General features: G+C 37.0%; 1 protein-coding gene across 5 annotated transcripts in view; it reads right to left on the reverse strand.

The window, feature by feature from the left end:
• VPS13B (vacuolar protein sorting 13 homolog B) overlaps positions 1–27,966 on the reverse strand; it is a 477,114-nt gene that overhangs the window by 55,548 nt on the left and 393,600 nt on the right. For all 5 annotated transcript variants that reach the window (XM_056333224.1, XM_056333225.1, XM_056333222.1 and 2 more), the window contains 4 exons: positions 25,583–25,790; positions 25,053–25,237; positions 8,452–8,648; positions 969–1,150 (listed from right to left, as the gene is read on the reverse strand). In XM_056333224.1, the coding sequence (XP_056189199.1) occupies positions 969–1,150; positions 8,452–8,648; positions 25,053–25,237; positions 25,583–25,790 (772 nt within the window). The remainder of the gene's footprint in view (positions 1–968; positions 1,151–8,451; positions 8,649–25,052; positions 25,238–25,582; positions 25,791–27,966) is intronic.

Genomic DNA, 27,966 nt, shown 5'->3' on the forward strand with positions numbered 1-27,966 from the left:
GGATACAATAAGTTTTATGCTCCCTTCACATATAACACAGCACAACGGAGCCCCAAAACTTAAGGCCTTTAGGTGCTATAACAAGAACAACAACAGCATCAGCATAAACTCAGTTGCTGTTGAAAAATGAAACAGCTGGGTTTGATTTTAATCTGATTTTTGCTTTTTCCAGTACGTGTAATTTTAAAGATCAAGCATCTGGAATTGGAGTGTAATAGTGAGGAAGATTATGTACTGATAGAGGTAGCCAATAGACAAGAAATTATTTGCTAGATGTTGAGTGTCAGTCCTGGTATGATTTGATAATGAATATATTGTAATACTTGCAGAAACACAAAAACTACTCATGAAGAAAGCTGTCCCTGTCAAAATTATCTAAGATATTTGCTCATCTTCCATGAAAAGCATTCCTGGCATTTGAAAATCAGACAATAATCTAAAGATCTCGTGGAATGTATTTGCCATTAATGCAATGACAGAGAGCACTGAACAAAACCAGATGTAGCTCCAAAAGTCATCATAATTGAAATAACAGTTAAACCTGCAGTTCTCAGAGCTCTTCCAAGGAATTCTTACTAAAAGAGTTGCAAAATCATCAAATATTTTAATAGTACTGTTAATATGCTGGAAAATTTAAAAGATCAAATTCATTCACTAGGATGGCTCAAAACTGAAATGGCACCTGCTGTCACTAATCAGACTACGAAAAACGGACGGCTTCTACAGTTACCCACTATGGAGGGAGGAAGGGGGCTGATCAGCCAGTCCCACTGCCTACCGTATGTACTTGCTCAATGCACAGAAGTCATCAGTTTTACCTTTCAGTCTGTATCACTGCTGGCTGTTGGATAATTTATTTCAAGAATGCCTGTTTAAATGAGGAAATGGGGACTACCGACAGCAAAACAGCAAATAAGCAGCATGTATGAATTATACGGTTTTATTCTTCTACATAAAGGAGTACGTACCTGTGCCTAGCTGATCAAGATGATGGCAGAGGTGGACTTCCAAACAGGTAAATTGGATCGACACACTCAGTGATGGCACAAACCACGGAGTAAAACAGGAGTCAACCCTGGTACAGGCTGCTAGCGCGGTGGGGGTTACAAGCTGATCGCATGCACTTTGTGAGCCAGATTCACTTTCTGAGCTGCAGAAGGTAGATAACAAAGCGGTAGTTCAGCACTCCCTGGATTTTATTGCTTACAGTAGGACTTGACCATGTGCCGTGTTGGTTTGCTGACATGGCCAATGTCATCGTTTTCTTTTAACTGCTGATGTTAGTGTATGTATTTTTTTCCAAGCAGAGCACAGCAGATGAGACTGCAATCCAACAATACTTCTATCACACTGCACTTTCAATTTATAAACTGAAACACTTAAATCACAGAAGTGAAGCATATATACAGAAAATAAAACCAAAATATATCAGGTATCTTTAATTGCTGAAATAGCTAAACAGAGTACATTACCACTATTAAAGCTGTAAGGATGAGCTTTAAACAAGTTAATCTGGTCAAGAGAAATTTTTTTTTCCATTTTATTTTAAGGAAATCAGTGCACAGCCATTAAACTACTTCCATGCATAAACCCTGTCCCTGTAAACTTTCTTTCCTTTGCCCTTCTCACTCTACAGTCATCACTTAAAAAGAATCTCCAAGTGTTACAAGCTCAGCCTGGAGCCTTTTACTAGCACCTATTACAACATATTAATTCTACATTTAAAATGCCACCCCATTGATGTCTTTTTTGTAGCTGTGCTCCTGACGCCATGAATTTCCAAGCATTATCTTTTGGTCCCTTGAGAGAAACTAACACTACATCACAACTCTATAGGTTGCTAAGACACCACTGAAGTACAAATAAACTATCTAAATTAAGCCAAATCTACGCTTAATGTTCCTTATTCTCACTTTCTTTGCAGTTTGACAGTGAAGAGTTTTTGTTTAAAAGCATAGATTTGGTTCAAGAAAACAGAGTCCATGTCCTCAATCAAATACTGCTTGTATTTTTAAAATAAAATTTAACAAAAGATTAAGTAAGGCTAACTTACTATCTCTGTCAGAAAGTAATTAGCTTTCATAAAGCACCATGAATGGATTTTCATTGACTTTTAAAGATATTTTAAATTCAAATACTGGTTTTCAAAGGAATATGTCTTAGGCTTTTAGGACCAAATTTTTCATAATTCCATGAGTGTTACTGCAAAATTATGCAGAAATATAGTGGGTACTCAAAACGTTCAGCTGCCAATGTGTAGAATTCCATGGACAGGTAAATCTAATCAGTATTATTTTGTGTTATAGTAACTAGCTAGTATGGTATATTGTAGCTTAAATTCAACTTTAGATTTGTAGACATCAATTAAAATACTTGTGTAGCAGTAAAACCCAACTGTATTACCTAATTATCAAAGAATCAAGACAGGATATTAAGAATGAATTAAGCCGGTGAAGGATGAAAGATAGATCACTTAATCAGATTTTTAGCTGCTTTCCTGTGCTTTACCTTTCAAATTGCCTGTTTCATTTCAAAAATGGTGTTGTAGGCCTTTTGAGAACTGCCATCTTTGGAAATAAAATTATTCTTTGTGTTCACACACTAGAATATCTATGGGACTATGGGATGCTTTTCTTTGCTCTGCCATGGATATTCCTTAGACTGTTGGAACAAAGCACGGAAGCAAATCAAAAAGCCACCAACATTCATATGCTGATTTAGACCATTAAATACTTTTGAACCCGTGAAACTGATTAGTTCTCTCAGAATAACTGTCAATATTTTAAGAATTGTTGCTCATTGCATTATGATTAGAAACTGAAGTTCAGGGACATATGGAATGAAAATAGGAAAAGGGTAGAGGTGCAAAGAAATGTTAACCAAACTATGAGGAACTTTAAAAAAAGAATTACATTTTGATATTCTGAATTAAGACTTAATTTGCACAACAGTTATAACACTCACTGCAGTACAAAGGAAGGACATTTACTTCTGAAATTAGAGGTTTATTCTGAAATTCCAGATTTCATTTCCTTGGAAACCTATTCCTTTTTATTTCCTTAGATATGTTTTTTAAAGATGGATATTTTCACAAAATAAAAAAACCCAAACCCCTCCAAATTCTTATTTAGTCAAATTTTATATACCTGCTTCTTATTGATTGTGCATTTTACTGTGATGGGACCTTTGTCTTTTCTCACTCATAACTGCTTAAGAGGCTGGGAACAAAAAGATTCAAAACGGCGTTTTGTTTTCTCATGGACAGTTAGCTTGGAAACCAAAAGGGTCCACCACTGGAGTGATTCCCTAAGAAAATTCAAAGTCTGACCACATGCTTAAAGAACCTAACCAGAGAGAAACGGAAAATGAGGGTGGGAGAATGCTGCTCCCTGGGACAGAACTGGCCTTGCATCCTCTCCCATGCTAGGGAGGGACAAGCACTGGCAGTGAAGGACTGAGAGAGGCAGGACAATGTGGGCTATACCATGCTTTAGAAGGCAAAGTCACTCTACAGAGAGATCACCTTCTAGAAATCACCTGAAAAGAAATGCAACAGGGATTCTTTCATCACTGCTTTCCTACCTGCCCAGACTTCATTCAAGTGTTACTGTTTTATCTGTGAAGGGGTCCATAACCCAGTTACAGTACAAAATATACTAAAAGCAGCATCCAAATTACTATAGTATTGCCTTAAAAAAGAACTGTAATAAGAGATCATTATATTGAATGAATACTAGTCCTTAAAATCACTACCATGACCCTCCAATTTTAAATTAAATCCCACTTAAACTTTTTGCTGAGGTAGACTTCTGTCAGACCTTTAGCACTGCTACTTTCTCTGTTTACCTTGCATAGAGCACAGAAATCAAGACACAGTCCATCACATACTGGGTGCGCAAGTAAATAAAGCGGTGTTAGCTGAAAACCCAGGAAACTTTCAATTACGCCTTGGTGAACAATAGTAGGAGCATTAATATGAGAGGTAGATCTGATTGTGAAATCAAAATTTGGACATCAAATAAATAAAATATCAAAAAAATCCCACATTCTCTTGGCTGCTTTGGAGCTACAAAACACAGTGTGGACTGTCCACAATTTTTCAGCTGGGGAGAAAAGGAATAACCAGCTTCTACTGCTTTGTGTTTGGCACAACATGCTGAGGGATGGGTGTAACAAAACCAAGGGAAATTCTAAATAAAGCTGACCTGTATTTAGTAACAGATTTTTTTTTAAATCCTGTGAAATATCAGGATTTTTAAAATGGAAAATACCTACATTCAAAGTCATCATGCAAAGCAGTTCAAGTTAAATATATGGCAACTGGGAACAATGACTTAACAGTGACCTGCATTATTCTTGTTATTTTAAGAGTGGAATATTTAAACCAAAACTGCCATTTGTGATGAAACCACAACATGGGAAAATATCCACTGGGAAGAAGAAAGAGACCACTTAACTCATTTAATTTATGACTCAAATGCTGGTCTGAACCCAAATTGTTAGAGGTCAAAATCCAGTACATCATTTACTTTGAATAAAAGCTAAAACAATTAGCAAGAAACATGATCACAATTCCTCACATTAATTTTAAAAAAGTAGCAATTTAATGCTTATTTAAAAGTTTTTCTACTTGTTTCATGGTTTGTATCTTAAGGCATTTTCAATTACTATTTCACATTAGTATGTCAGTAATTATAAAAATACTGTTTACATTACACAGGAGATACACAAATATATAAAACATCTTGTAATGTAACTCATTTAAACAAAGAATGATAACCCCTCCCCCAAGCAAACCAGGGAGGGGCTTCAGTGTCTCACCAACCAAACAGAGCTATAAATAAAAGTAACTTTGATTATAATTTGCCAGTCCTGCAACATGAAAATGCAATCTATAAAAACAATCTCCTTTTAATCCCTATTTTAAGGTCTTCCATAAACAGTCATGGATGTCATATATGATTCCTTCCATAGACATTACAGTAAATCCCCAAGGGGATGCTAAATTATTTCACTTAGGACTTAAGATTTATTTATTCATTGAATAAACATTCATAAATGTTCATTCAAACCGTAGACATTCATTGAATAATGGTCTACAAAATAAACAACACACACATATATACTATGTCCCTATTCAGATAGCTCCTTCATTTTTATACATCTAATTATTTCCTGATCAATCTCAGAAAGAGCTTGCATACCACAGGATCTGGATCATGACATCTTTCCATATTCATTATTGATGTACTTCAGCCTGCCAGCTACTGCTCAACGTATCAGCTGGATCCACATCTTCTCACAAACCTTGCTGCTTTCCTGTCACATGAGCCACATAAGTTTCATACTTTATAACTGATGTTAGGAATCAGCAATATAAGGTACTTAAAACACAAAGGATCAGCTCTCTGGTATTAATAAATAGCATATCAAAAAAGCCCTGCAGAATTTGAAGGAAAAAATATTATTATTGAGCAGCAGCTGCATGCATATGGCAGCTGTTAAGAGTCTGACCCAAAATACAGGATCAAACTAAGAAAACAAACTTTGACAAGACAGCATTTTTATACTTTACAATTAATCATGAATTAAATTTGCTAATCAGTCATACACTTACAGCATGTAACTAATATCAAATCATTATGAGTCTCCAGGAAAACTGAGATTCAACTTCTACACAGTTTTTGCTTCTCTCTCTCACTCACAGATACTTCAGCCTTGAAGTTCCTTGGTCTACTCGGTATTAGCTTTAAGCACAGCTCCTTGTGGCTCTTCTCACAAGTCTGTAAGATCTCACGTTAAACACTTGCTTTAGGAACAAGCCTAACACTGAAATTTACCATGACATGGCGCAGTTTCTCTCTATCAAAACCAAAAAAAGCTTGGCATTTTTTCATCTAGTAGAATCCAGAAAACATTTTAGGGTGCTTGGTAACAAGAAAATATCCATGCCGGTAGCAATATGTTTGTTTGATGAAGTCACATTTTCAGCAAAGTTACTACCAGCACGGACTTCCTAAATTCTACTAGGGGTCTGGAAGGGTTGGCCTTCTCTGCAGGTCCGCAGTATCTGTCACCACCTGCTAAACAAGGCTTCCCTTTAACAGCATGTGATCCTTTGGGGCTTAACCGTTACTTTAAACTTGTTCTGTAGCTGTAACTATATGTATTTCAGTGCTTCCAATCTGTCTCAAAACCTCCAAGCCAGTGACGTGTGACTGGTATGATTTGCTCTATTTCCAACAAAGACAGTGTGCCCAAGCACCATCGGTCAAGGCCTCATCTCTGAGGAACAGCTGCTCCTTTTCAGACCCGTTAGTTTTCTCTGAGGAGGATCACTCCAGGTTGGTCAGGACTACTTCTTCCACACCAGTCCTTCCTGCAGTTGTCCTTAAGAAAGCCTGCAGTGCAGCCTTGCTTGAATATAGAGATCAGTTTGAATTTCTATCTGGAACTGCTGCTGAGACAGGGAATATAACCTTTCCTTTCTCTGGTTAAAATAGAGGTTTTCCTCATGTACCCCTCTCAGGTTTCAGGATTCTGGATGGAGTTTGCCCTTACCTGCATGAATCGTCAAATTCCCAGTCTACTGTTAGTTCATGTAGGTGTAAACTGCACCTCTTGACATTATTATAAATTCCTCAGGCCACCAGAAGTGTCAGGACTAGTGACTGCAGTCTCTGTACATGAGCCTAAGGAGCTGTCAGTTCAAGACACTTTCCCTTGACTTCCCTCTTTCTCTTGTTTTTTTACCTTCAAATGCTTCAGTAGTGTGGTGCATGGTTTTTGCCGCCTTCTTTCCTCTCCTGCCATCCCTATTCTATTCAGTGAACTGCTAAGGCTTCAGTTTAATTCCTGTTCTTGCAGTTGTAGTTTCTGCTTTAGCTTTTCATATACACACACAAACTGGAAGACGTAGGGCTTCTAATATCATTGCTGCGGCCAGAGCAATTGCCTGCCCTAGGGTCTTCTGGTACCTCAAGGCCATTAGGGTATTTCTACCCCTTTATAACTTGACACCCTGATACTACTGAAGACGGTCACTATTGTGGAGCAGGCCTGCAGCCTCCCAGCTGAAAATCATTAGGTCAGACCTTCTAGGCAGGTTAATTAATGTCCTGTAAATATTTCTGATGTTAATCACAGTCCAGACTGGTTTTATACTGTATTTTTTTTACTTATCTGTATTTCTTTTTAACCCTAGCCTCCTTCTGAAGGATTACAACTCATTAGCTTATCAGAGCTCCCTGAATGAAAAATACTGCATATAGTGATGAACCCTATTTGAGCAGAGAACAATAAACATGATTACAGTGCCAAATGCCTGATGAAAAAAAAAAAATCTACTAAATTTCACTACTTCATTTTCAGTTCCCACCGAGTTCACATTTCTGTGGTGTTAAGCTGACCAGGAAGGCAATTTTGCCAAGGTCCCACAATCAGAGGAATTAACCTTGTCTAAAACACTTAACTTCTCAATGATGAAAATGCATTCTTTCACAATTAACATCAAGAAATCATTTCCAACCTGATACTATTAATGGAAACCAGATGTTCAATTTTGTTCATTGATTTTGTTAGACATGTTCATATTTCCTGATTTCTCTGAATTCTATAGCTGCATGTAACATACATGTGGATGCTACACACTCATTCAAGCATGTGTTCATACACAGGCAGCAACAATCAGCAAATATCAATGATCCAAAAGGGTCATGTGGGGTTTTCTGCTCCAGCTACAAAATGTTAAGAAAGTCTTTGAAAGCAATTCCACTGCTGTTTGTGAAGAGAACTTGTACTTGTTTCTTCTTACTCTATTAATTAAAACTGAATGAATGCAAATAGGCAGAGTATCTGTCATTGTACATTGTTTCCAGTTGAAAACACGAAGAAAAATGGATCCCCAGCATTTGAAAAAACTCATTAAATTTTTTCACTGTTAGCATAGTAAGCAAGCTGTATGAATAATAATTATGTAACGCTCTTGAAGTACTCCAGTTCTGTTTAATCCATTCAAAACAGACACTTCGCTTATTTTAGTCATTGACTTGCACTGAGGACAGAACGAAGGTGATGTATGGGGAGTGCATGGAAGCAGAATGTTTACTACTATGTTATACAATGGATTACACCTCAGCCTTCTTTTGATAATTAGCTAATTTTACTGCCCTGTGGAGCTAAGAGGTTTCAGGATATGGCCTCTTTGTCCACAATTTTCAGTAAACCTTGTATTCAGAAAATGGATGAAATGACACTGCCAGGCTGCTTGTAAAAGAAAGCTCTTTTTGTGCACACTCCATCACCTCGCATGAAAATGAACTACAGTCAATCTCATTTAAGACCAGCTACTCTTACTGCATATGAAAACAGTATCTTTTTTCCTAAGTATCTGGAAAAAGATTTCTCAAGATGTAGCGTTACATTTCTGTTTCCCTCCTCCTTTAAAATTACCTTTGGTCATCAGCCACATTCTGACTGCTGTTCAGGACAATCCTCCACAGATCGGAGGCTATGAGCTCTTTCTGATCATTCACAAGGTTGATACTGGGCAGCTGTAGTTCACAGACTTTGCTTTCTGATAGACTGAATTCCCGGAATGCAACAAATGATTTCTGAAGCTCATCCCAGTACTCCAAGCTGCAAGGAATCTGTGATAAAAGGGAGATGGCATAATTACTTTATGCTTGATTGCAAATATAATGGGATTTACTGTACACACTAAAAGTGCAAAACTAAAGTAAGCTGTCATATAGAATATCAGAATTGTAATCCTTACTCAGATTCTGTGCTGTCTTGACTTAAAATATTTTTAGAATGTCATTGCAGTATAACACTTCAAACCTTCTCTTACTAGGTACAGAAATAGCTACTTGTTCCATAGTACACAAGAATAACAAAGACTACTCAAGTAATCATTATTTGTACTATGCAGCCAAAAAGTCCATCAGATGTCATCACATCATGGTAGCAAGGACATTCTAATCATCATTAATTTTTTTTTTTGCTTGAACCAGCTCTTTTAATTTTATTGCATAACAAAATATAAATGTATTATTTACCCATTTATTTTCATATTAAAATGATCAAAGACGCAGAGTAAAAATTACGATAGACAACACAATACCTTGTGGTGAGCCAACACATGAATAAAAATCCTGGAAGAAATCATGAAGTACTTGTAATCACATGATCTTTTCTTTCATGGAATATGCTATTATAGACAACTCTGTGATTTTGGGAACCCAAACCCAATAAATACATAGCAGCTTCTGTTTAATCACATCCCTAATTTTAAGTCTGTAAATAACTCACTTGGATTACTCCTGGATGCATCACTGATCTGGAGAGAATGTTATTAAGAGGCATTTCTTAAGACAATAGAAAACAAATTTTAATAAAAGCATAGATTTAAAGGGTTGTGTCTTAGGCCTCCTTTTTTGGGGTTGGGGATAACAGCATGATAGTGAATGAGAATATGAATTTAAAACAAATGCAAACTCAGTAAGATATGAAGATTTTAGAATTAAGATACAGAAATCCACAGTTACTGCACTTGTACATGTCAAGAAATACTAGAAATCAAGCTGACAAAAAGCAACTAGTACAAAATGCACGTGTATGTGCTATTACCTTTTTTATGCGTGTCTGTGTATAGACATACATACATAAATTACCAAGAAAAAGTAAGAATGTGGTAGATCTGCAAGTAAATCTAGGCACAGCTAAAAAAACCTCTGTAAGTATTCTTCCTTGTTGCTTAGTAAGGACTATAATGCACATGGAGGCGACAGCAGGCGGATTAATTAACAGGAATGAAGGTTAAGAAGGAAAATTCAGGGAGCTCAGTGGTTCAAGCTGAGGAGGGCAAGGGAACATATATAATCATCAAAGAATTCTGGAGGAATTACCATGTGGAACCACAGAGCCTGAAATATGGACTTTTACTACATCTGTCAAGTCACAATGATACCTGAAGACTGAAAAAAGAAAGCACAGTCACCAACTTTTTTTTTAGGTCAGGATGGAGGGAAAAAGAAAAAAGTATCTGATAACTACCAGCAAAACTCTGATGCTAGTAATGTATATAATATAAAGTAGCATAGCAATATCAATCAGGAGTGCTGATTTAATTTCAAAGATTAGAGTCTGAGAAAAGGAATTGATTTAATATAGAAAAGCACAAGTCATATGTAAAGACAGCAACGCATTTGTTTAAAAGCTGCATATTCAATTGGAAAGGGTGAAGATACGTAAATGTCAGCTGGAAAATTCTGAGGCAGTATGATGATGCCTGGAAAAAGCAAATGTCATCCTGAGAGACATCAGGTGAGATACTTCCAAAAAGGAGGGGCAAATATTAATCGACTTGTGTAAGACACCAGTGGGGCCTCATCTGGAACGTAGCACACAAGTCCACTTCTACATGTTAAAACTGTATTAACTCATGGTAGGATCTGTGCAGAGCTGAGGACCAAAGGAAGGAAAACAAAAGGAACGCGACTGCTCTACCCAAACACCTCAGGAGACAAACAGTTAATAGAGGAAAAGGTCTACACGAACTATGGGTCAAAACTAAGCTGCTCTATGAATAAAGTGTAAGGCTAGAAACCTGAACAGAAAAAGGGAGGTTGAAGGACAGCCGTGGTGCTCAAGACAGCTGCTTTTAAAACCTTGATTTGTTAATAAGATGGAGACAGTAACAAGCATTGCCCCAGTGGGAGCAGGCTGGGCTCGATGAAAGTTGTTTTCTTTTCTGCGTTGCTAACTCTACAATGGTGCTGTGTACAACAACAGCAGTATGAAACATTACATTACGGTGTTTGTAGCCATATTTCAAAGTTATACTATATTTATTGTTTTTGCTCTTAGCGGCATTACAGAGTTTTAGATTTCTTCAAAACTTCTAAGTGTTCAATTAGTTGAACCTGCAACGCCTGTGGACAAACAGTCAAAATTGTAATACCATAGCAATGTCCCTACCTTCAATTAGGGATATATCCAAGGTATTCTCCTATGTTAACCCCAATGGCAACATCCATCATCCACTATCTTTCATACCACATGGTGTGGTCATTTACACTCTTTTTTAAACACTCTTTTTAAACCTCCACAGTCTTCATTTGTGATAAAACATTTGATTTTATTTAAAATATTACAATAGTTGGCATATTTCCTATAGCATAAAGTCTTGGAATTATATAATTACAAAAGGATCTGTATAATTTCTGACAAAAGGTTGCAGCCTTTCATGGTTGCACAAGTACTTCTACATATAGCAATATTTATTTCTGCATATTTTTAACTCTTAGTCCTTATAATACCTGGAGATTTTTTAGGACTCTGATTTGATATATTTGAATACTTGGTTTGGTCTTGTGCTTCCTATTGCCTATCAACACTTAAGTTACCTTTTCATGTTGATGTTATTGAGTAACACATGTGCAACAAGTCTTGTAAAGCTATCTTATTATTTAGGATATTTATTTCTTTTAGATTACATCTCACAACAAAACTTTTTTTTTTTTTTTTAAATATGGAAATCTCCCTAATGAGACTCTCACAAGATTGGATTAGAATAGCAAGTAGCGGGCATTTTAGAAGAGGCTAAACAAGGTGAACGAATTCTACCTATTCGCACAAAGATTAATGAGCTGGAAGAACAAGTAAAGAGCATAAAAAGGACTCTCACAAGTGGTACTACAATACGAAAACCAAAACTATCAGTAAGACTAGAGGAAAATGATATAGAGAGACTGAAAACAAAGACCGAAAATAAAGGCAGAACAAAACTTGAACACCCCCTCTCCTTCCCCCCCGACTTCATATCTGTTGTTTAAAAAAAAGAAAACTAGGAATTTTAAAATTTCCACCCACTCAGTAGGTGGTGGAAATATTGAAACTTATCTTGAGGAAAATGTGGCAAAGTAAAATGATCAGAACAATTATGCTATAAAGAAGTAATAACTCCTCTTCAGGCTCTGATAACATAGTGTATTTGCCTTTCAGGAACTTCATGGTAACCTCTTAAGCAAATTATGAAGAATTTGGAAAGGCACAGGAATGACTGCTGGACTCAGCAGTATGAGTAGCCAGAAAGAATATACCACCTAACAAAGCAGGCTGGTAAGCACGTTGAAAAGATTCTTCCTCTTTATTTTTGCTCATGATTTTTTTTTGTAATTGTGTTGCAGTATGTTAATAATCTACCAGAGTAAGAGACAGTATCTTTTAAGGCATCATCTGCACATTAGAAGTAAAAAGTCAGACATGCCTTATGTGATTGCTTATATAAAATACAGCTCATGCTTTGGGACTGTCCAAACTGTAAGCTTTCTAGTTTGAAACTTGCAAAAGACTTAGTTGATTTAGAATTTCTGATTCCTACATATCTAGCTTTATTTGTTCTAGGGGGTTTATTACAAATGCCTGATCTGGGTAAGTTTAAGGAAAGATGGTAGCTCTGGGCAATATTAGCTGCCAAAAATAATAGTTGTGAAAGCCTGGAAATGGGCTATAATGCCAGAACTGAGTCATAGGCAGTGGGAATAAGTGAATTAGCTGCAACAAGAAATTCCCCATATGTAGAATTAAATATGGTACTTTCACCTTAAAATATTTGAATAAAACCTAAGCTATAATTCAGATAATTGTTACCTCTTAGAAAATGTGACGGCTAGTGCTGCCTCTATAAAACTAAATACTAACGAAGCATATCTAACCACAAACTTCTTTGCTAAAAAGCAAGCATGCTTCTTCAACAGACACTTCTCCAAAGCTTTTGTCTTCTTTCCCAGGTCTCAAAGAAAGTTTTAATTGCTACGATTTTATTCACCTGTAAACTCCAAATGGAACCATTACTGTACAGCCCCTGTCACTTACATGTGCATAAAACTGTGGGCTCAGATTTAACCAAGAATCTCCAGGTTCTGCTTTGCAAGAAAACCATGTACTATGGCACAAACACTTACTTAGAAGGATGATTATGGCAACAGAGAGCAAAACAGCAGTCAAATGCTTTTTATTCAGCAGCATTAACAACAGAGATCAGAAGCAGAAGTGAAAAGCTACATGAAAAGAGCCTAAACTTTGAGTATTTATAACAAAAACTGTTAGTAAGATAAATCTAAAACAAAGCAGAGAATTTGAAGGTTCCTCCTTTTTCTCATTACTGCTGTGGACTATAGACATGGGAGATCTGAAAACTGCATGGTACTGTTCTGATGAAGAATGAAAATGGTCTGTTAGTAAGTTTTGATAGGAAGGGAAGCAGCTCCCTCCCAGTGACAGTTCCAGTCCTGCCCCCTATAAGTAAAGGACGCAAAGAAACAACTCAGCTGAAATAATTGCCTTGGAGCAGAAATCTTTTGAATTAGGAGTGTGTGGATTCTTGTTCTCTGTGAATCTCTGTGAATACATAGTACTGTAACACAGACATTATGAGGATCACCTCTGTGAACATACATCAACTCTCTACAAAAGCTCTCAATTTCAGCAGAGCTGAAACCTCTGTAATTTTCCACAAAAAAACACCAAGCCCCAAACAAAACCTCAAAAACCTTCTTATAAATTTGCATCCTTCAAGTCATTTCCTGCATGCTTGTTAACCTATCAGCAAGACAGTATTAATAACCAACACAAAGTATTCCCACTAATGTACTACAACGTGATAGGTCGTGGTTTTTGTTATTCATCTTATCTTGTGTCACACATTACCTGTACCAGAATAATTTAATTCCTATTTGGAAACTAGGGGTCAAGAAATACTACAGACTCTGTTAACACTATGTTACGTATTAATATTTTCATCCATACGTTGTACACCCTATTGACCACATGGATACTCCTTATTCCCACTTTAATAAAACGCAATGGGAAAGAACTGACTGTTGATCCATATGTGCTTTTTAAAGGCTTTCATGATCACAACATGCTTCTAGATTTTCCTGTGACCTGATGTTATCCTCCCAGCTTTAGACTGCTTTGCTAATCTGGATTTGAAAAGCCTTGGGTGCCCACCACACATCACTAGGTATGTTTCTCTAGCTGAGCTCTCTAGCTAAGCAGAGGACCAACACCAGTGCACTTCCACAAGCTGTCACCTTACCATAACTGATCATACCTACAATTCACTATACATCTTGTCATAATGCGAACAGGTACCAGACACAGACGGCATTGCCATTTAGGATATAAATAAGTAAAATACCTCCATTTCTTAGCTAATCCCATCTTTTGCACAGACATCTTTTTTTATCTCTAGGAAAAAGCTACAGCCATCTGCCTGCTATTTTAAGGTTGCTGAATGAATCTATATAACAGTATGATTGCTTTATTATTTAAGTACTGGAGCATATAATTTTTAAACTCAATATAAAAAATGGACTTTTAACTATACACATGCAGATCTCTTTGGCTGCAAAATACATCTTGTCCAGCTGACAAAGAAAGAGATTAACAGCTGGGTTACAGAATGTGCTTGATGTTGCTTTCAGTGATGCTTCCTTTTGATTCATGTTTTTGCTAGAAAATAAGCTTTTACAGAATAAATGCTCACTTCTTGAATCTCAGCCCCTCAGATCGTGGGCGCTTCCTCTTGGAAATGAAGTTATCCTTGTTCCAGAAACAATTACTGTACAAGAAAATGTACACAGAAGGCAGGAAGCGTGTGTGTGTTTTATCTACTCCAAGCAGGGCCACCTAAGTGAATGAGAGGCAGAATACAATACAAACTAGCACTTTGTGTCAGACACCAACCCATGCTGAGATTTTAGCTCTAGTTTCCTGAGTGTGAATAAAATGATTGCTCTGTAATAAAGCTATTCTGTTATTAGGATATTTTACTGTTTTAAGGCCAACTGCCTTAAAAATATAATTCTGCCATTAGGTGAACAGAAGTCACAGTAGTAGGAAATAAAAAGCTTTATCCCAATTTTTATTAGGGAAAAATTCTTGGCAATAACTACCAAGAACATGACTATTAAATTTGATTTTGAAGTATTATTTATATAAAAATCGCAAAAGAACCCTGCAGAAAAATTTATTATGTAGAAAATACGCTCAAAAGAAAATTAATATTAAACAGAATAAAACCTCTGTAATATGCCTGTTCACATGACACACACAATCCAATCTGACCACTGGAACAATATTTTTGGACAACTGTAGGCCAATTCAACATCCACATTCCTGTTCAGCTTATGTGACTGACATTGTGACATCATCCTACAAACTGAACTGCCTGTTGGAAAACATTTTTTCAGCCTTCCTCAGGGCTAAGACTGTGTCATATCAGTGTGGAAAACAGCCTCTCCCAGCACAGGTCAACTACCAATTTTACCTTTTCATGAAGATCCAAATAAAGGAAAAAGATGTGGTGGTTTACAGTGAGGTAAAAATTTAGCCTAGTATCAGTAGTATTAGGAGTAATAGCAGTACTAAGATTAAAAACATTCTAGCCGTACAAAGTATTTGCTGCTCCCCCAGTTCATCTCCTTTGTGTTTTTATTACGGTTTTCTGTACTTTGACACCATTTTGATGTGTTACATACCTGTATATTTTTGGGCAGTAAAAGTTATTCCTCTATGGTGCACTCTCACTTTTCAACATTCAGGAATAATCAGATACCATACCTGGAGAAATTTTTCAAAATCTACCCATATAATTTCTTCACAGAATTTTTATACTTCTCTTTGAATTTGGTTTAACAAATTTTGTCCTCTAGAACATTTAAGTTACAAATACTCACTTTAAAACTGAATATGCAGTATCTGCTTCATTTAATTTTTTTTCCCTATTCATATTGAGGTCTTTGGCTGAATAATGAAAATAACTACTATTTTGCTTTCTAAGTAATAACATACACCTCAGCTCTTTCAACATTTAACAAATTTATTTATGATCCAATTAGAATATTTATTTTATTTAAATTTACATCTGTACTGTAGTTCATAAAATAAATATTAAATAGAGTTATAATAAAGAGATATGAAAGAAAACTCCTGCCTTCTGAGAGAAACTGTTCTTTAAAAAATACATAACTGCCTTTTAGCTGACTTTGGAAAAAAGCTTCTATACATCTTCAACTAATAGAAGCTATAAAAACCCCTTTGTAATATTGGAACCAGTTGAGAAACCACAAGTATTCAAATGCAGGAAATCATGATTTTATAACATTTTAATGTGATCTACTCTTGGGAAACAAAGTTAACCAAGCCCTATTTCTGTACAGGAAATATTCCACTGTACAGTTGTAATACATTGTGGTGAGGGGTACAGCTGCAATTTTTTCACCTGTAATGCCCCACTGGTATTGTGGCTTACTGAATTGCATCAAGATTGCCTTCCTGTCCGGAAAGCCCTCTAAGTACAAACAAGACTCTAAGCCCAGGTTTTATTTTCCCTTGGTATCAGAATATGGTAATTTAAGAGCCCTGAGAAATGTTTTTTAACCTTTTAGAAGAAATATGTAGCATTCTTTTATTAGGAACTATGTTCTTTGCCTTTTTAAAACAACATGTGACCAACTTATCAATTTATCAGGCTAGCAGGTTCAGAGCAAATGCAGGTGTGTATAGTAATGTAATCTGTCACAGATACTGGCTTTTTTTCTTTATGGAAAATTACTCTAAACACACTAACAGCTTTTCTTAAGAAAGCACAGAAGAGCGCTATGCTATAAGTGAGATTTCGGCATGACTTTTTAAACAGGAAAATGTATGTAGTATTAAGTGTCAAACTCGTTTTTTTCTACTAATTGTCATTCATCTTGAGACTGAGTTTATGTGAAGATCACTTGCTTTTCTAATAGCAAAAGCAACAGTATTTAATTTATTAGGAACTTAATTTATTGTTGCAAGTATTGAGAAACAAAAGTATATAGACAGGAGATCTTACATTAGGGACTTACCTACTTCTTGCAGTACTCCTCATTCTCTTTTTTTGATACAGGAAAAATCTTCCACATTTTATGGAAGGTGTTTCATTTTTTTAAGCTTCAGTATTTATTAATAATATAAGCATTATTCTGTTGAAATGTAGTTACCTCTGGGATTGAGGGTAGCAGCCTATTAATACCTAAAATACTGTGTAATTTTTGGTATATGGGCTATTTTGACCACATATTTTCACCACAGTAAAGCCTGGTTCCTACAAGCAGTGCCACAAGATCAGCATACAGCAGGAAGGGCTTGGGTTTGCAAAGTTTCATAAATCAGAGTTACAAAATCTGAAAAGTACAGAACACGAGGAGAGTGTAAATCTGTCATTAAGATAATCTGATGGTTTCGTCAGTCCTCTGGCACCCGGTAGAATTTTCACTGGCTCAGTAACCCCAAAGGGTAAATTTCAGTGTGATGCACAGGCAAATTATGCACAACTTCCATTAACATTCCCAACGAGTTACGCTTAACTCCCTGCAGACTGCACAGAAACTGTAAGCCAAACAATACAGTCTCATCTCAATGCAGTGAACACTAAGATCACACAGCAAAATAATTAAAATTATACACACAAAATACAGTAACAAAATAGTAAAGTCTAAGATAATCCTGCTCTCAGGCAAGGAAGTTCACAAATAATGTTTAAAGCTGGAATTCCTAAAGAGAACAGGCTCTGTTTCAACATCTGCTTAAGACTCACTGTGTAACACTGCAACTCCTTTAGCCCCTAAGTCCTTCCTTGCAAGAAAATTAAGACAATACTTATCATCAATAGTCAGAGTCTTAACTCTGGAAAATGTGCAGAATTCTGCCCAGCATCATAAAACTTGCTTACATCCAGATCATCTGAAGTGTAAGTGGCTCAGGCTGTAATGCAAGCCTACAGCCCTCAGACCAGTTGTTTACATGATGGCCTGCATCCTTTTTTGTATACATGCATGGATGTAAACACTGCTTCTACTGACAGAAAAGCAGTTTCCTATATTAGAATAAAAGGCATTTGTTACAGTCTAGTTTATGATCAGATATGCTCAATCATTATTCTGTATTCTGTATTTTGTTTCAAGCTTGTTGCAACTCTTCATGCAGTAGAGATCATAAACGCACCATATACAGTCTATGTATAGTAGAGGTATGACTAGTACAGTCATTTTTAACAATATCAAAAGGCAGAATTAACAAGAAATATAAGTTTTAAAAAGCAGAACCCCAGGCAAAGCACCAAATCTGCCTTCTGAGCAATTCACAACAGCTAGACAAATTATTTCATCATATGTCTAAAAAGTCTGATTATTTGAAGACAGTACTGAACTGTCTTCAGCATCTGGCAGCAGATTCAAAAATTTGCAAACCGACAGGTTTATCAATAAGCATGGTTGAACTTTACAGCTTATTATCTAATAACACTATGAACTTAAACTTAAATCACTAACCTGTCACACACAAATCATCTGGATTTCCAAAATAGTTGTTGCTTTGGGAATATAAGAAATAAATCAAACATGAATAAAATTTGTGGTTTCCCAAAAAGCTCTTTTCCCAGACTCTCAAATGCCCAGCTGAACACTGTAGCCCCAACAGGGAACGAAAAGTAAAAAGGAAGCAGAGCCAGCCAAAAATGAGGTATTCTCTGTTAAAAGGAAAAATGAATGTCTTTGACATTGATCATAATTCTTTTCCTGTTGACTGTCATGTCAAATCCTTCCTGGAATAATGACTTACAGTAGGTCTAATGTCAGTCATTTTTAAGCTCATGCTTCCTTAAGCCACTGTTAAAACAACCACAAGGTGTTAGAAAATGACTGTTTATTGGCTGACAGTGTTGAAAAAATCAGATTCCCAACTGCAGAGTTTGCAAATGTTTTATTTAAATAGCATAAGCATGTAAGGCAATGCAAAAGACCACTTTTTTGAATCATCACCTTTTGAAGTTAGAAATATTTTATGTTCTCCTAAAAGAGATTTCACCATATCTGTAAATGCTCTGAGTAAATTTAACCAGAGTGGTTTTATTTACCTGGTCTTTCTTTATTGTTTAATAAAGCCTGCAAGTTAAGCCCTTGCGGCCTCAGAACTATACTCACTAACCTAATTTTTGCCAGTAGACTTTGAGATTTGGTTAATTTAATCACCACTTTTCTAAACCATGACTAACTACTCTGTTTATTAGGATACTATATAAAGAAGAAAGGCCAAAAAAGGAGACCTTAGCACACATTCATCTTTTCATCAGCCATTATAATGCTGACTACACTTGCACGCAATAGGAATCCTGGCAGGTACACAAGGGAAACATCCTCTAATACAAAAACCTGTTAGGGCTATAGTTCAGTAGATATTTTATTTTAACTTCATATGGAGAAAAGAACAAATGCCATAGATTATCTTCCTTTTGTCTTGTAAGCTTTAACAGCTTGCATCTCTCACTGGATGACAATCCAGGAGAAAGAATTTTAAGTCTGTGTTGGTGATGCAGCTTAAATAAATCAGAGAGCTCAGAATTTGGAGCATTACACATTATACGACCAATTTGATTAGACAAATATGGTTTTCTCCACCTTTTAAATCCATGGCCACTTGTGTAAATGCTCTTGTGACAACACATAGCTTTTTGTTTGAGATATGGGGCAGTGCCAGCAATATCCCTTACTGGAAAGATAATGCTGCTATGGAATGGCAAACACTGAGATCTCTGTAAAAAGTTCACTAGCTAGCACAGGCCTGCAGCTGTACAGGAAATCATTGGCATGTCCTGTTCACCTGCTGGCACAGAAAAGCAAAATACCTCCTTGATGGCATACAAGTTGCTCTCCTATCTTGGTGAGCCCCTCCCAACCTAAACCTGTCAACCTTGCTCTTGGTAAAGATAAATGATATAAAAAAACTGGCTCAGATGAAATCACAAAAGTAGAAAAACCCCACAGGCTAATCAGAGGCAAAGACAAATAAATCTGAGATTCTCAAGATCGTAGGAACCCACAGGAAGACTTCAGGAAACTAGACGCATACAAGCACAGTTTTAAGCCACACAGCACGGATATCCAACAGCAGTTTCTTTGAGCTTAAATGCCTAAATGTAGCTACCTCCCTATTGGATCTGTACAATTTGAAAGTCACTGTTGAATCACTAACAGATTTTTTTTTCCTGCAACTCCTTCCTTCAAATTGTAAAAATACCACAGAAAATACCACTTACCCTTTCTCAAATGCTGCAGCCTGACTGATCCAAGGAACTGTACAAGCATGGTTGAATTTAGCTTACTTGATAGCTCTGAAATACAGTCCCTTACGATGTGGAATAAATTCTTCTTCAATTACTCTTTATGTTCTGGGACAGTAGCATTTTCTGCATAACTGTAACTATTTTCAGGAATTAGAAATTGCTCCTACTCCTTTCTTTCTTATGCCATATTTCCCAAGCAACTGGAACAATCAGGATGGAGGAAATGGCCACAAATTCTCTTTCAGCTGTCCTCATAACCAGCTCAAGCCAATGTTATCATTTGGGAGATGAGAAGAAAGACTGTGAAGCCCTTCCTCTGTAGTTTAGACTAGCACACTCCTTCCTGTTCCTGAGTTGCTCACGTATCTTCTAAACACCGATATCCCTGCAGGAGACATTTCTATATACCTTATAAAACATATCCTGCTTGAAGGCTGCTACCATGCTCTGAAGTCCTCAGTGGAAGACATTTTATGGACTGATTCACAAGAACGAGAATCATCACGACCAAGAGATTCCAACTTTAACTGCTACGTAACAAGTACATCACAGAGCAAATAAAAGACCTATTGTCACATAATGATAAGCTGGTTGCCTTGTAGAACACAGTTAACTGTTAAGCAGGGAAACTGAGGCATACCTTAGGTCTTCACATGTGAATACTTGCTGAGACAAATCTATTATCTGCACGGTTGTTACTATAGAAATCATCTGCACAAGAGTGTCCTAAATGTAACTGTTTGGAGCAAGAAGAATAGGCTTTGTGTCTCTGGTTTCGTGTACATACTTTCTTTAAACACATACTTTGGTGAAGTACTCACTGACTGAAAAAGGGAAAACGTAACCCCCATTTTTAAAAAGGAAAATAAAGAAGACCCGGGAAACTACAGGTTGGTCATTCTTACCTCTTTGCCTGGCAAGATCATGGAGCAGATCCTCCTGGAAACTATGCTAAGGCACATGGACAATAAGAAGGTGACTGGTGACAGTCAACATGACTTCACTCAGGGCATATTGTGCCTGACAAATTTGGTGGCCTTCTACAATGGGGTTACAGCATTGGTGGATAAGAGAAGAGCAATTGATGTCATCTACCTGGACTCGTGCAAAGAATGTGACACTGTCCTGCACAACATCCTTGTCTCTCAACCGGAGAGACATGGATTTGATGGATGGACCACTCAGTGGGTAAGGAATTAGCTGGATGGTTGTACTCAAAGAGTTGCTGTCAATGGCTCAATGTTCAAGTGGAGACTGGTGATGAGTGGGCATTCCTTAGAGGTACGTACTGGGACTGGTGCTGTTCAACATGTTTGTCGGCAACATGGACACTGGGACTGAGTGCACCCTCAGCAAGTCTGTCGATGATACCATGTTGTGTGGTGCAGTCAACATGCTGGAGGGAAGGGATGCCATCCAGATTGACCTTAACAGGTTTGAGAGGTGGGCCTGTGCAAACCTCATGAAGTTCAACAAGGCCAAGTTCAAGGTCCTGCACGTGGGTCAGGGCAATCCCAAGCACAAATACAGGCTGAGTGGAGAATGGATTAAGAGCATCCCTGTGGGGAAAGACTTTGGGGTGTTGGTGGACAAAAAGCTCAACATGGCCCAGTAATGTGTGCCTGCAGCCCAGAAAGCCAACTGAACACTGGCCTGCATCAAAAGAAGTGTGGCCAGCAGGTCAAGAACATTAGTAGCATGTGAAAATGGGACAATGAGGGATGAAAAATTAAATAGAAAGGGGCTGCAACATCCAGTAAACAGGAAGAACAAGTTCAGATACTCTCAGTCTCCCAAGATATAATCCTGATGTAGTTTCTTGCAAGTGCATCTAGGATTTGCTGACTTCCTTCAAACAAATATATCAAAGCGCTATTTCAAAACTGCTAAAGAAAAGGCAACATGCTATGCCATGGCAGAAACATCAGTTCTTCATTTTCCCTCCACAAATAAAAACAACAATGTTGGGACTGTAAAAAAGGAAAGAAACTTGATCAGTGAAACTGCTTAACTTTGCCACAACACAAGTAAAGGCACAAGGAAAATAAGCTCTTGGGACAATCTGGAAATAGCAGCAAGGCAAGGTTTTACAGAAACTGTATAGTTCATATCAACCCTTATAATCTGAAGCTGTTTGCTTATCCTTTGGCTGCAACAGATGACACACAACTTCATTATCTAGAAAACTTCTCTTACTGGTGAAGCTTGTGCAAGTTCCAGGAATTTGAAGAACAGCCACAAAACCAAAGAGACTTCTAAAACCTACCCATGATTAAAGTGATATGCCAAAAGTTTAACAAAGGTAGATAGTCAGATGAAATGTCACAGCAACTTACTTGGAAAGAAAGAACATGCAACTGGCAAACTTCTAATTCAAGACAAACTACAGAAGTGCACCTTTGCCTGGATTTATGTTAAGTAATGGATTAAAGGAGACTAGTAACATTAGGTGAAACTATGGGTTCTCCTAGCATTTGAACATATACACAATCCTGGGAAAGTTTTTAAAATATATTTTTAATATACTTTGATATCATTATTGTCTTCAAATTTAGATCCTTTTTTTCAAAAAAGCTCTTGCAGATGTTCCTCTAAAGTTTCATGTCAAGAAGTGCATAAATGTGTTGCTTTGTCTTTTTTTTCTTTATATTTTGTGAATTTTCCATATGTGCTGAATACTCAATACATAAAGAAACAGATACATAGCCATACTTGGGAAAAAATGGAAGGCCTCATGATTAATTTAAATCAGAACCTAAATTTTGAGATGAGTATTTGGTAAATGTAGTTTATTTAAAAAATTTTAAAATCAACTCTGTATTACTTACTCTACCCACATATCTATGTTAGACTAATAAAAAACATGCATACTATCCATGTTTAAAATGGCTGTTTATCTACATAGTGTGGAGCTGCTCTGTGTAGGAGGTGCACGGCCATTTGTGGAAAATGTTATACATCACCACCTAGAGCCAGGCAACAGTTATTGCCATAATTAATGGCCCACTACCAAAATGTGGATCCTTCTGTAGGCATTTCTGCACTCCATGTGCTGCCCAAGACCACAGTTTTTGAATAGATGTCCTCTAATCTGGCTGATATCTTTCATCTCTTCTCTTGTAATTAAAAGCTCAAGGTAGTAATATAAGACTTACTACGAATTAATTAATCATAAAATTGACAGACCATAAGAAGAGAGCATACTACAGTAAAAAGCATCATGGTGGGAAGGTATACAGGGATGCTTGACCACAAACTTAAAATGAGACTGATGGACACAGTTTTCTGAGCTCAGTGCATAAGATTAAACGCAAATCTGAAGAATTACATGAGGACTAGTAGAAGCTGACAGAACCTGAACACTGGTAGCTGAGTGCTTCCCAGTCTCTACCTTACTGTCCGAGGCAATTGCAGAAGAAACAAGAGAATTGCAACTACCTTCTTTTCTCTGGACTGCAGCACGGCAGCACAAAGCAGCAGAATGTGTGTGCTACTGTAAGTCCAGCTAGGTATGCCCACTTGAAGAAGAACCGATATTCCCCCTGTAACAAGGTCATATTATTACACAAGCACATACATTAAGCTCATGATGTCTGTTATCTATAATGGGAACTTAACGTAATTATACCAAAAACTTGGTGTGCTGTGCTCTGAAAATACCATCCTGAAAGAAGGCAAATTGCTGGCTTTCATAGCAACCTAATAGGGTCATCAAGACAGCATACAATAATACAATTTTGATCTTTGATTCAAACCTCATGCCAAGTGGAGCTGATTTTTTTTCCCATTTAATTTTAATTTTCATATAACTGAAAGGAGCTGACATTTGGCTGTCTAGAGGGCAAAGAAATTGGCAGGACACTTACATGATCTCACTAACAGTATGTGCATGGTAATAACATTATACCATTTATCTGAGGAAGATTATCCTACTTATCCATAACTGAAAGCATATTGGTGAGTAATTCACTTTAAAAAGCAATTTTTAACATTATAGCAATAATGAAATAGAATTCAACATTTCTGAACAAATAGGAAGAACTGGGAGATATTTGTTTCCCTTGACTCACAACACTATTCTGATTAACAAGCAGATTGAAATTAAAAAAACCCCACAATTTGTAATACAAAAAGGAAACAGATTAACAAAATTAAAATTGAGCTAAAATCAAAATAGGTATGCAAGGAGTAAGTGAATTTATAAAAATGAATTACACTAGACAGGAGAGAATTTAACTTCCTGATTGTGTATCTTAAAAAGCAAAATTTCTCAGAGTTAGGGATCAGTCTAATTGTGAGATATGGTCTATTTTGGGGGCACAGTCACATAAATGCAGTGCTCAGCCCTCCTTTGAAGGGCAAACTGGACTGCCCACTTCAACCCTCTCAAAGCAAGATGAGGGAATAAAGACCCTTTTTCTCTACCTTGTAGATCTTACTAGAAGAAGTACAGCCATCTGCCATCATGTGGGAGAGGATGGACAGATTGGAGATTTGAGTTCAATCATTCCACTGAATCTTGGCAATTTCAGACCAGGTCTTTCCTCACATGTTTCAGTTGCAAATCAAATGAAGTCTGTGTAAAGACTGATGGATGAAATCATAGGAAGCCAGAATAAAAACTCTGTATGCTTGCAAACAAGAACTGATAAATTTGGCTATAGCTTATTATGTAATGGAAAACCTTTACAGGTAAGTGGTTAAAATGCTTGTACAAGTAGTTTTAAAACTAAAGATGTGCTCAAGCTGTGGAATTTACTTCCTATTGATTTTATAGAGCTCCTGACATTTGTTTTGTGCTAATTTTTAATAAACCTAAGTTTGAAAACATTCCCTTTACAGCAATAACGTTTTCTTTTGTTAATGAAAGTAGAAAACTCTCATTACCCACCTGAAGAACATCTCCAAGGTCAGCAGTGCTGATATCTGGGTCTTCAGTGGTATTAAAAGGAACAGGATTAATTCTCACAAGAGTGAGCACTCTGGGTTCTGGGTACCTCCACAACATCATTCCTGGACTATCCTCAGTTTCATTGTAAAACACAACTTCATAGGCACTGGGCAATTTTTGTGCTTCTGTCAAATGAAAGAAAGTTGCAATCTGTTATATAATTTCTAGAAAGAAACATGCTGGTTTATGAGACCAAAGTAGTTAAAAATAAACCCCTCAGGATCAAAAGGAGAGAAAATAAAAAAGTAATTTCCCTGACTTTTAAAAGATTACAGCTTAATGGAAAGAAATCAAAAAAGTATTATTCTTTTTTTTTCATTCTAGCAGATGTCTTTTCAACTGCTTTTCCAAAAAACCTAAAGTTATTCACTGTAAGAGGCAAGAAATCTTTAATAGCTTACTACTGTATTTTCTTTATAACTAAAAAAAAAAATAAATCTTGAGCAATAATACAATATTATTCTTCTTACCTGCATCTTGTATATACTGGAACAGGCCTGTTCTCAGATCATCTGAGGTATGCTCAGTTTTTGAGGCTTGATTCCTTTCCGTGGAAAAACAAGTGGGGTGCATACGTTCAGATACGAATGTCTCTACACTGCTCTTATTAGTAAGGTACTGCCACAGAAGCTCCCGGAGAAGAACTAAACAGTTCAAATGCTCTTGACCCCAGAAAACCTTTAAAAAAAATGGGGGGGGGGGGGGGGGGGGGGGGGGGAAGATAAAGGAAGAGACAAACAATTACATACAAATATTTAGTAATTTTTGAAGGAAAAATCTTCCCAAAACAATAGGAATTTTATACAGCTTTCAGCCTGTTCTACCTTAATTGCTTTCAAGTATCCTGAATGTGACAACAAAAAACAGGAAGAAAAAAATATTTCTACAAAACAATTTGGTGATCATTTGAAGGAAAGCATTAATTCTTGTCACTTACAATGGATGCTGATGTTGCCTGGAAGAGCACAGATCTTAAAAGTCATATGCAAGAACTTGCATCTGAGTGCAGTACATAATGCTAGGGCTGGTCACAGGTTTTGCAGTTTACAATATGACAAAAAATACCTTAAAAATGCAAAGTTTAACCTGTTCAGAGAGCTTGTTGCTCCAAAAATGGAATTCTGAGATGCATTAAAAACTGAGTAAGAGATACCGCCAAGAAGATGACTAGAAAGACATACAAAAGGAAGTGGTAGCGAGGCGGGGTAGGTCTCTTCTCCAAAGTAACAAGCAATAGGACAAGAGAAAATGGCCTCAAGTTGTGCCAGGGGAGATTTAGATTGGATATTAGGGAATATTTTTTCACCAAAAGGGTTGTCAAGCATTGGAACAGGCTGCCCAGGGAGATGGTGGAATCACCATCCCTGGAGGGATTTGAAAGGCGTGTAGATGTAGTGCTTGGGGCATGGTTTATGATTCTATGAAGGACCATCTCAAACACAAGTCTTGAGCATATACAGCATTTGAACTGGATGTGCTTTAAGTTCTCAGAGTGAGGTTTAAGTGTAAAGTTTTTTGAAGTTTAAAACAGATATTCAGAAAAATATCTAATAAAAATTGGCATTAAAAATCCAGAAGATTCATACACTTTACAGCAAAATAAAAGGCAAGCAGACATTCCTTTCTTCCAGCTTTAACAAGCAGTGCTGCTTTTCTCAAATCAAACTTCTGTTTGAGAGAATCACAATAATGGGGACAAGTCCTTTAGTCTTCAGGTACAGAAGCGGGCCCAAAAGCAACAGGGAAGACAAGGAAGCAACTAGCAATTAGTAAAGAAATAAGACTTAGAACCAGCATGAGGTGAGATCAAAATCGCCAGACAGTAGAAGTCCATGGTAGGGGCAGGAGTAATGTAACAAATCAGGTGTGCACATGAAGAGTAGTACAAGTTCTTTTCACTAGGGAATACAAATTTTCAAATACGAAAAAAAAATAAATATCACAAGGTGCCTAAAGAGAGTGTAGTACAGCTGTCAAGAAGGAAGCTCTTCCTTCGCCTGCATCTACATGTAAACCTGCAGAAAAACTCAAAAAAGACCCTCTTGAATCACAGCTACAGCCAGTCCTGAGCTAAATAGTCCCGGGCTACGCAAGTCACCTCCCTAACTTAGCGCTTCTCTACTGCAGTTTGTAGAGTACCTCTGGGCTCAGGGTCCTACTCTTGGTCTAGTACCACCTCAGAGGAGCTCTGTGTCACGTGAGCTGATCCCAGAGGCCTCAGTCCCCCACTGATAAAGGGGGAGAGGAATGCTTCCCTCCCCGCTATTTTTATCAATTCTAGTTTTAGGCAGCTGAAAGTTGAGAGCATGGAACTCCTACTACCATATTCACAGATGAGGCACTGATTTCACGTAAGCTCTCTAGGCCCTGCTGCAATACAAATTAACAGTAGTAGAAGATGACATCCTGGTCAGAGCTGGTAAAATCATTAACTGTAAATAAATTAATTTGAATCAGAATTGCTAATGCCTTTGTCAGCATTCTCAAATCTATTCTGCCAAACCAAATAATTATTTTCTGCAAAAGCTAATTATCCCAGTGTATACTCTAAAAATAAATGGTTTTTGCAGATTTATAGACATTTTTCTGGTCCTTGTCAAAACCCCACAATTTTTTTTTTGGAAAAAAATCCACCCAACCACCCCCCCACCCCCAAAAAAACCAACCACCCACCCCAACCAACAACAAACCAAACAACCAAAAAAACCCCAACCAAAACCAAACCAAAAACCAACCACCAACTTTTTATTATTAAGAACACATAGTGAAGCCAGGTACCTGTGAATAACAAATCCAAAAGAAGCAGAGAAACAAACTGACTTAATTTATTAAGATATAATTTTTAAGAATTTGT

Source organism: Falco biarmicus, chromosome 3, assembly GCF_023638135.1.
Source record: "Falco biarmicus isolate bFalBia1 chromosome 3, bFalBia1.pri, whole genome shotgun sequence".
Classification (NCBI taxonomy): domain Eukaryota; kingdom Metazoa; phylum Chordata; class Aves; order Falconiformes; family Falconidae; genus Falco; species Falco biarmicus.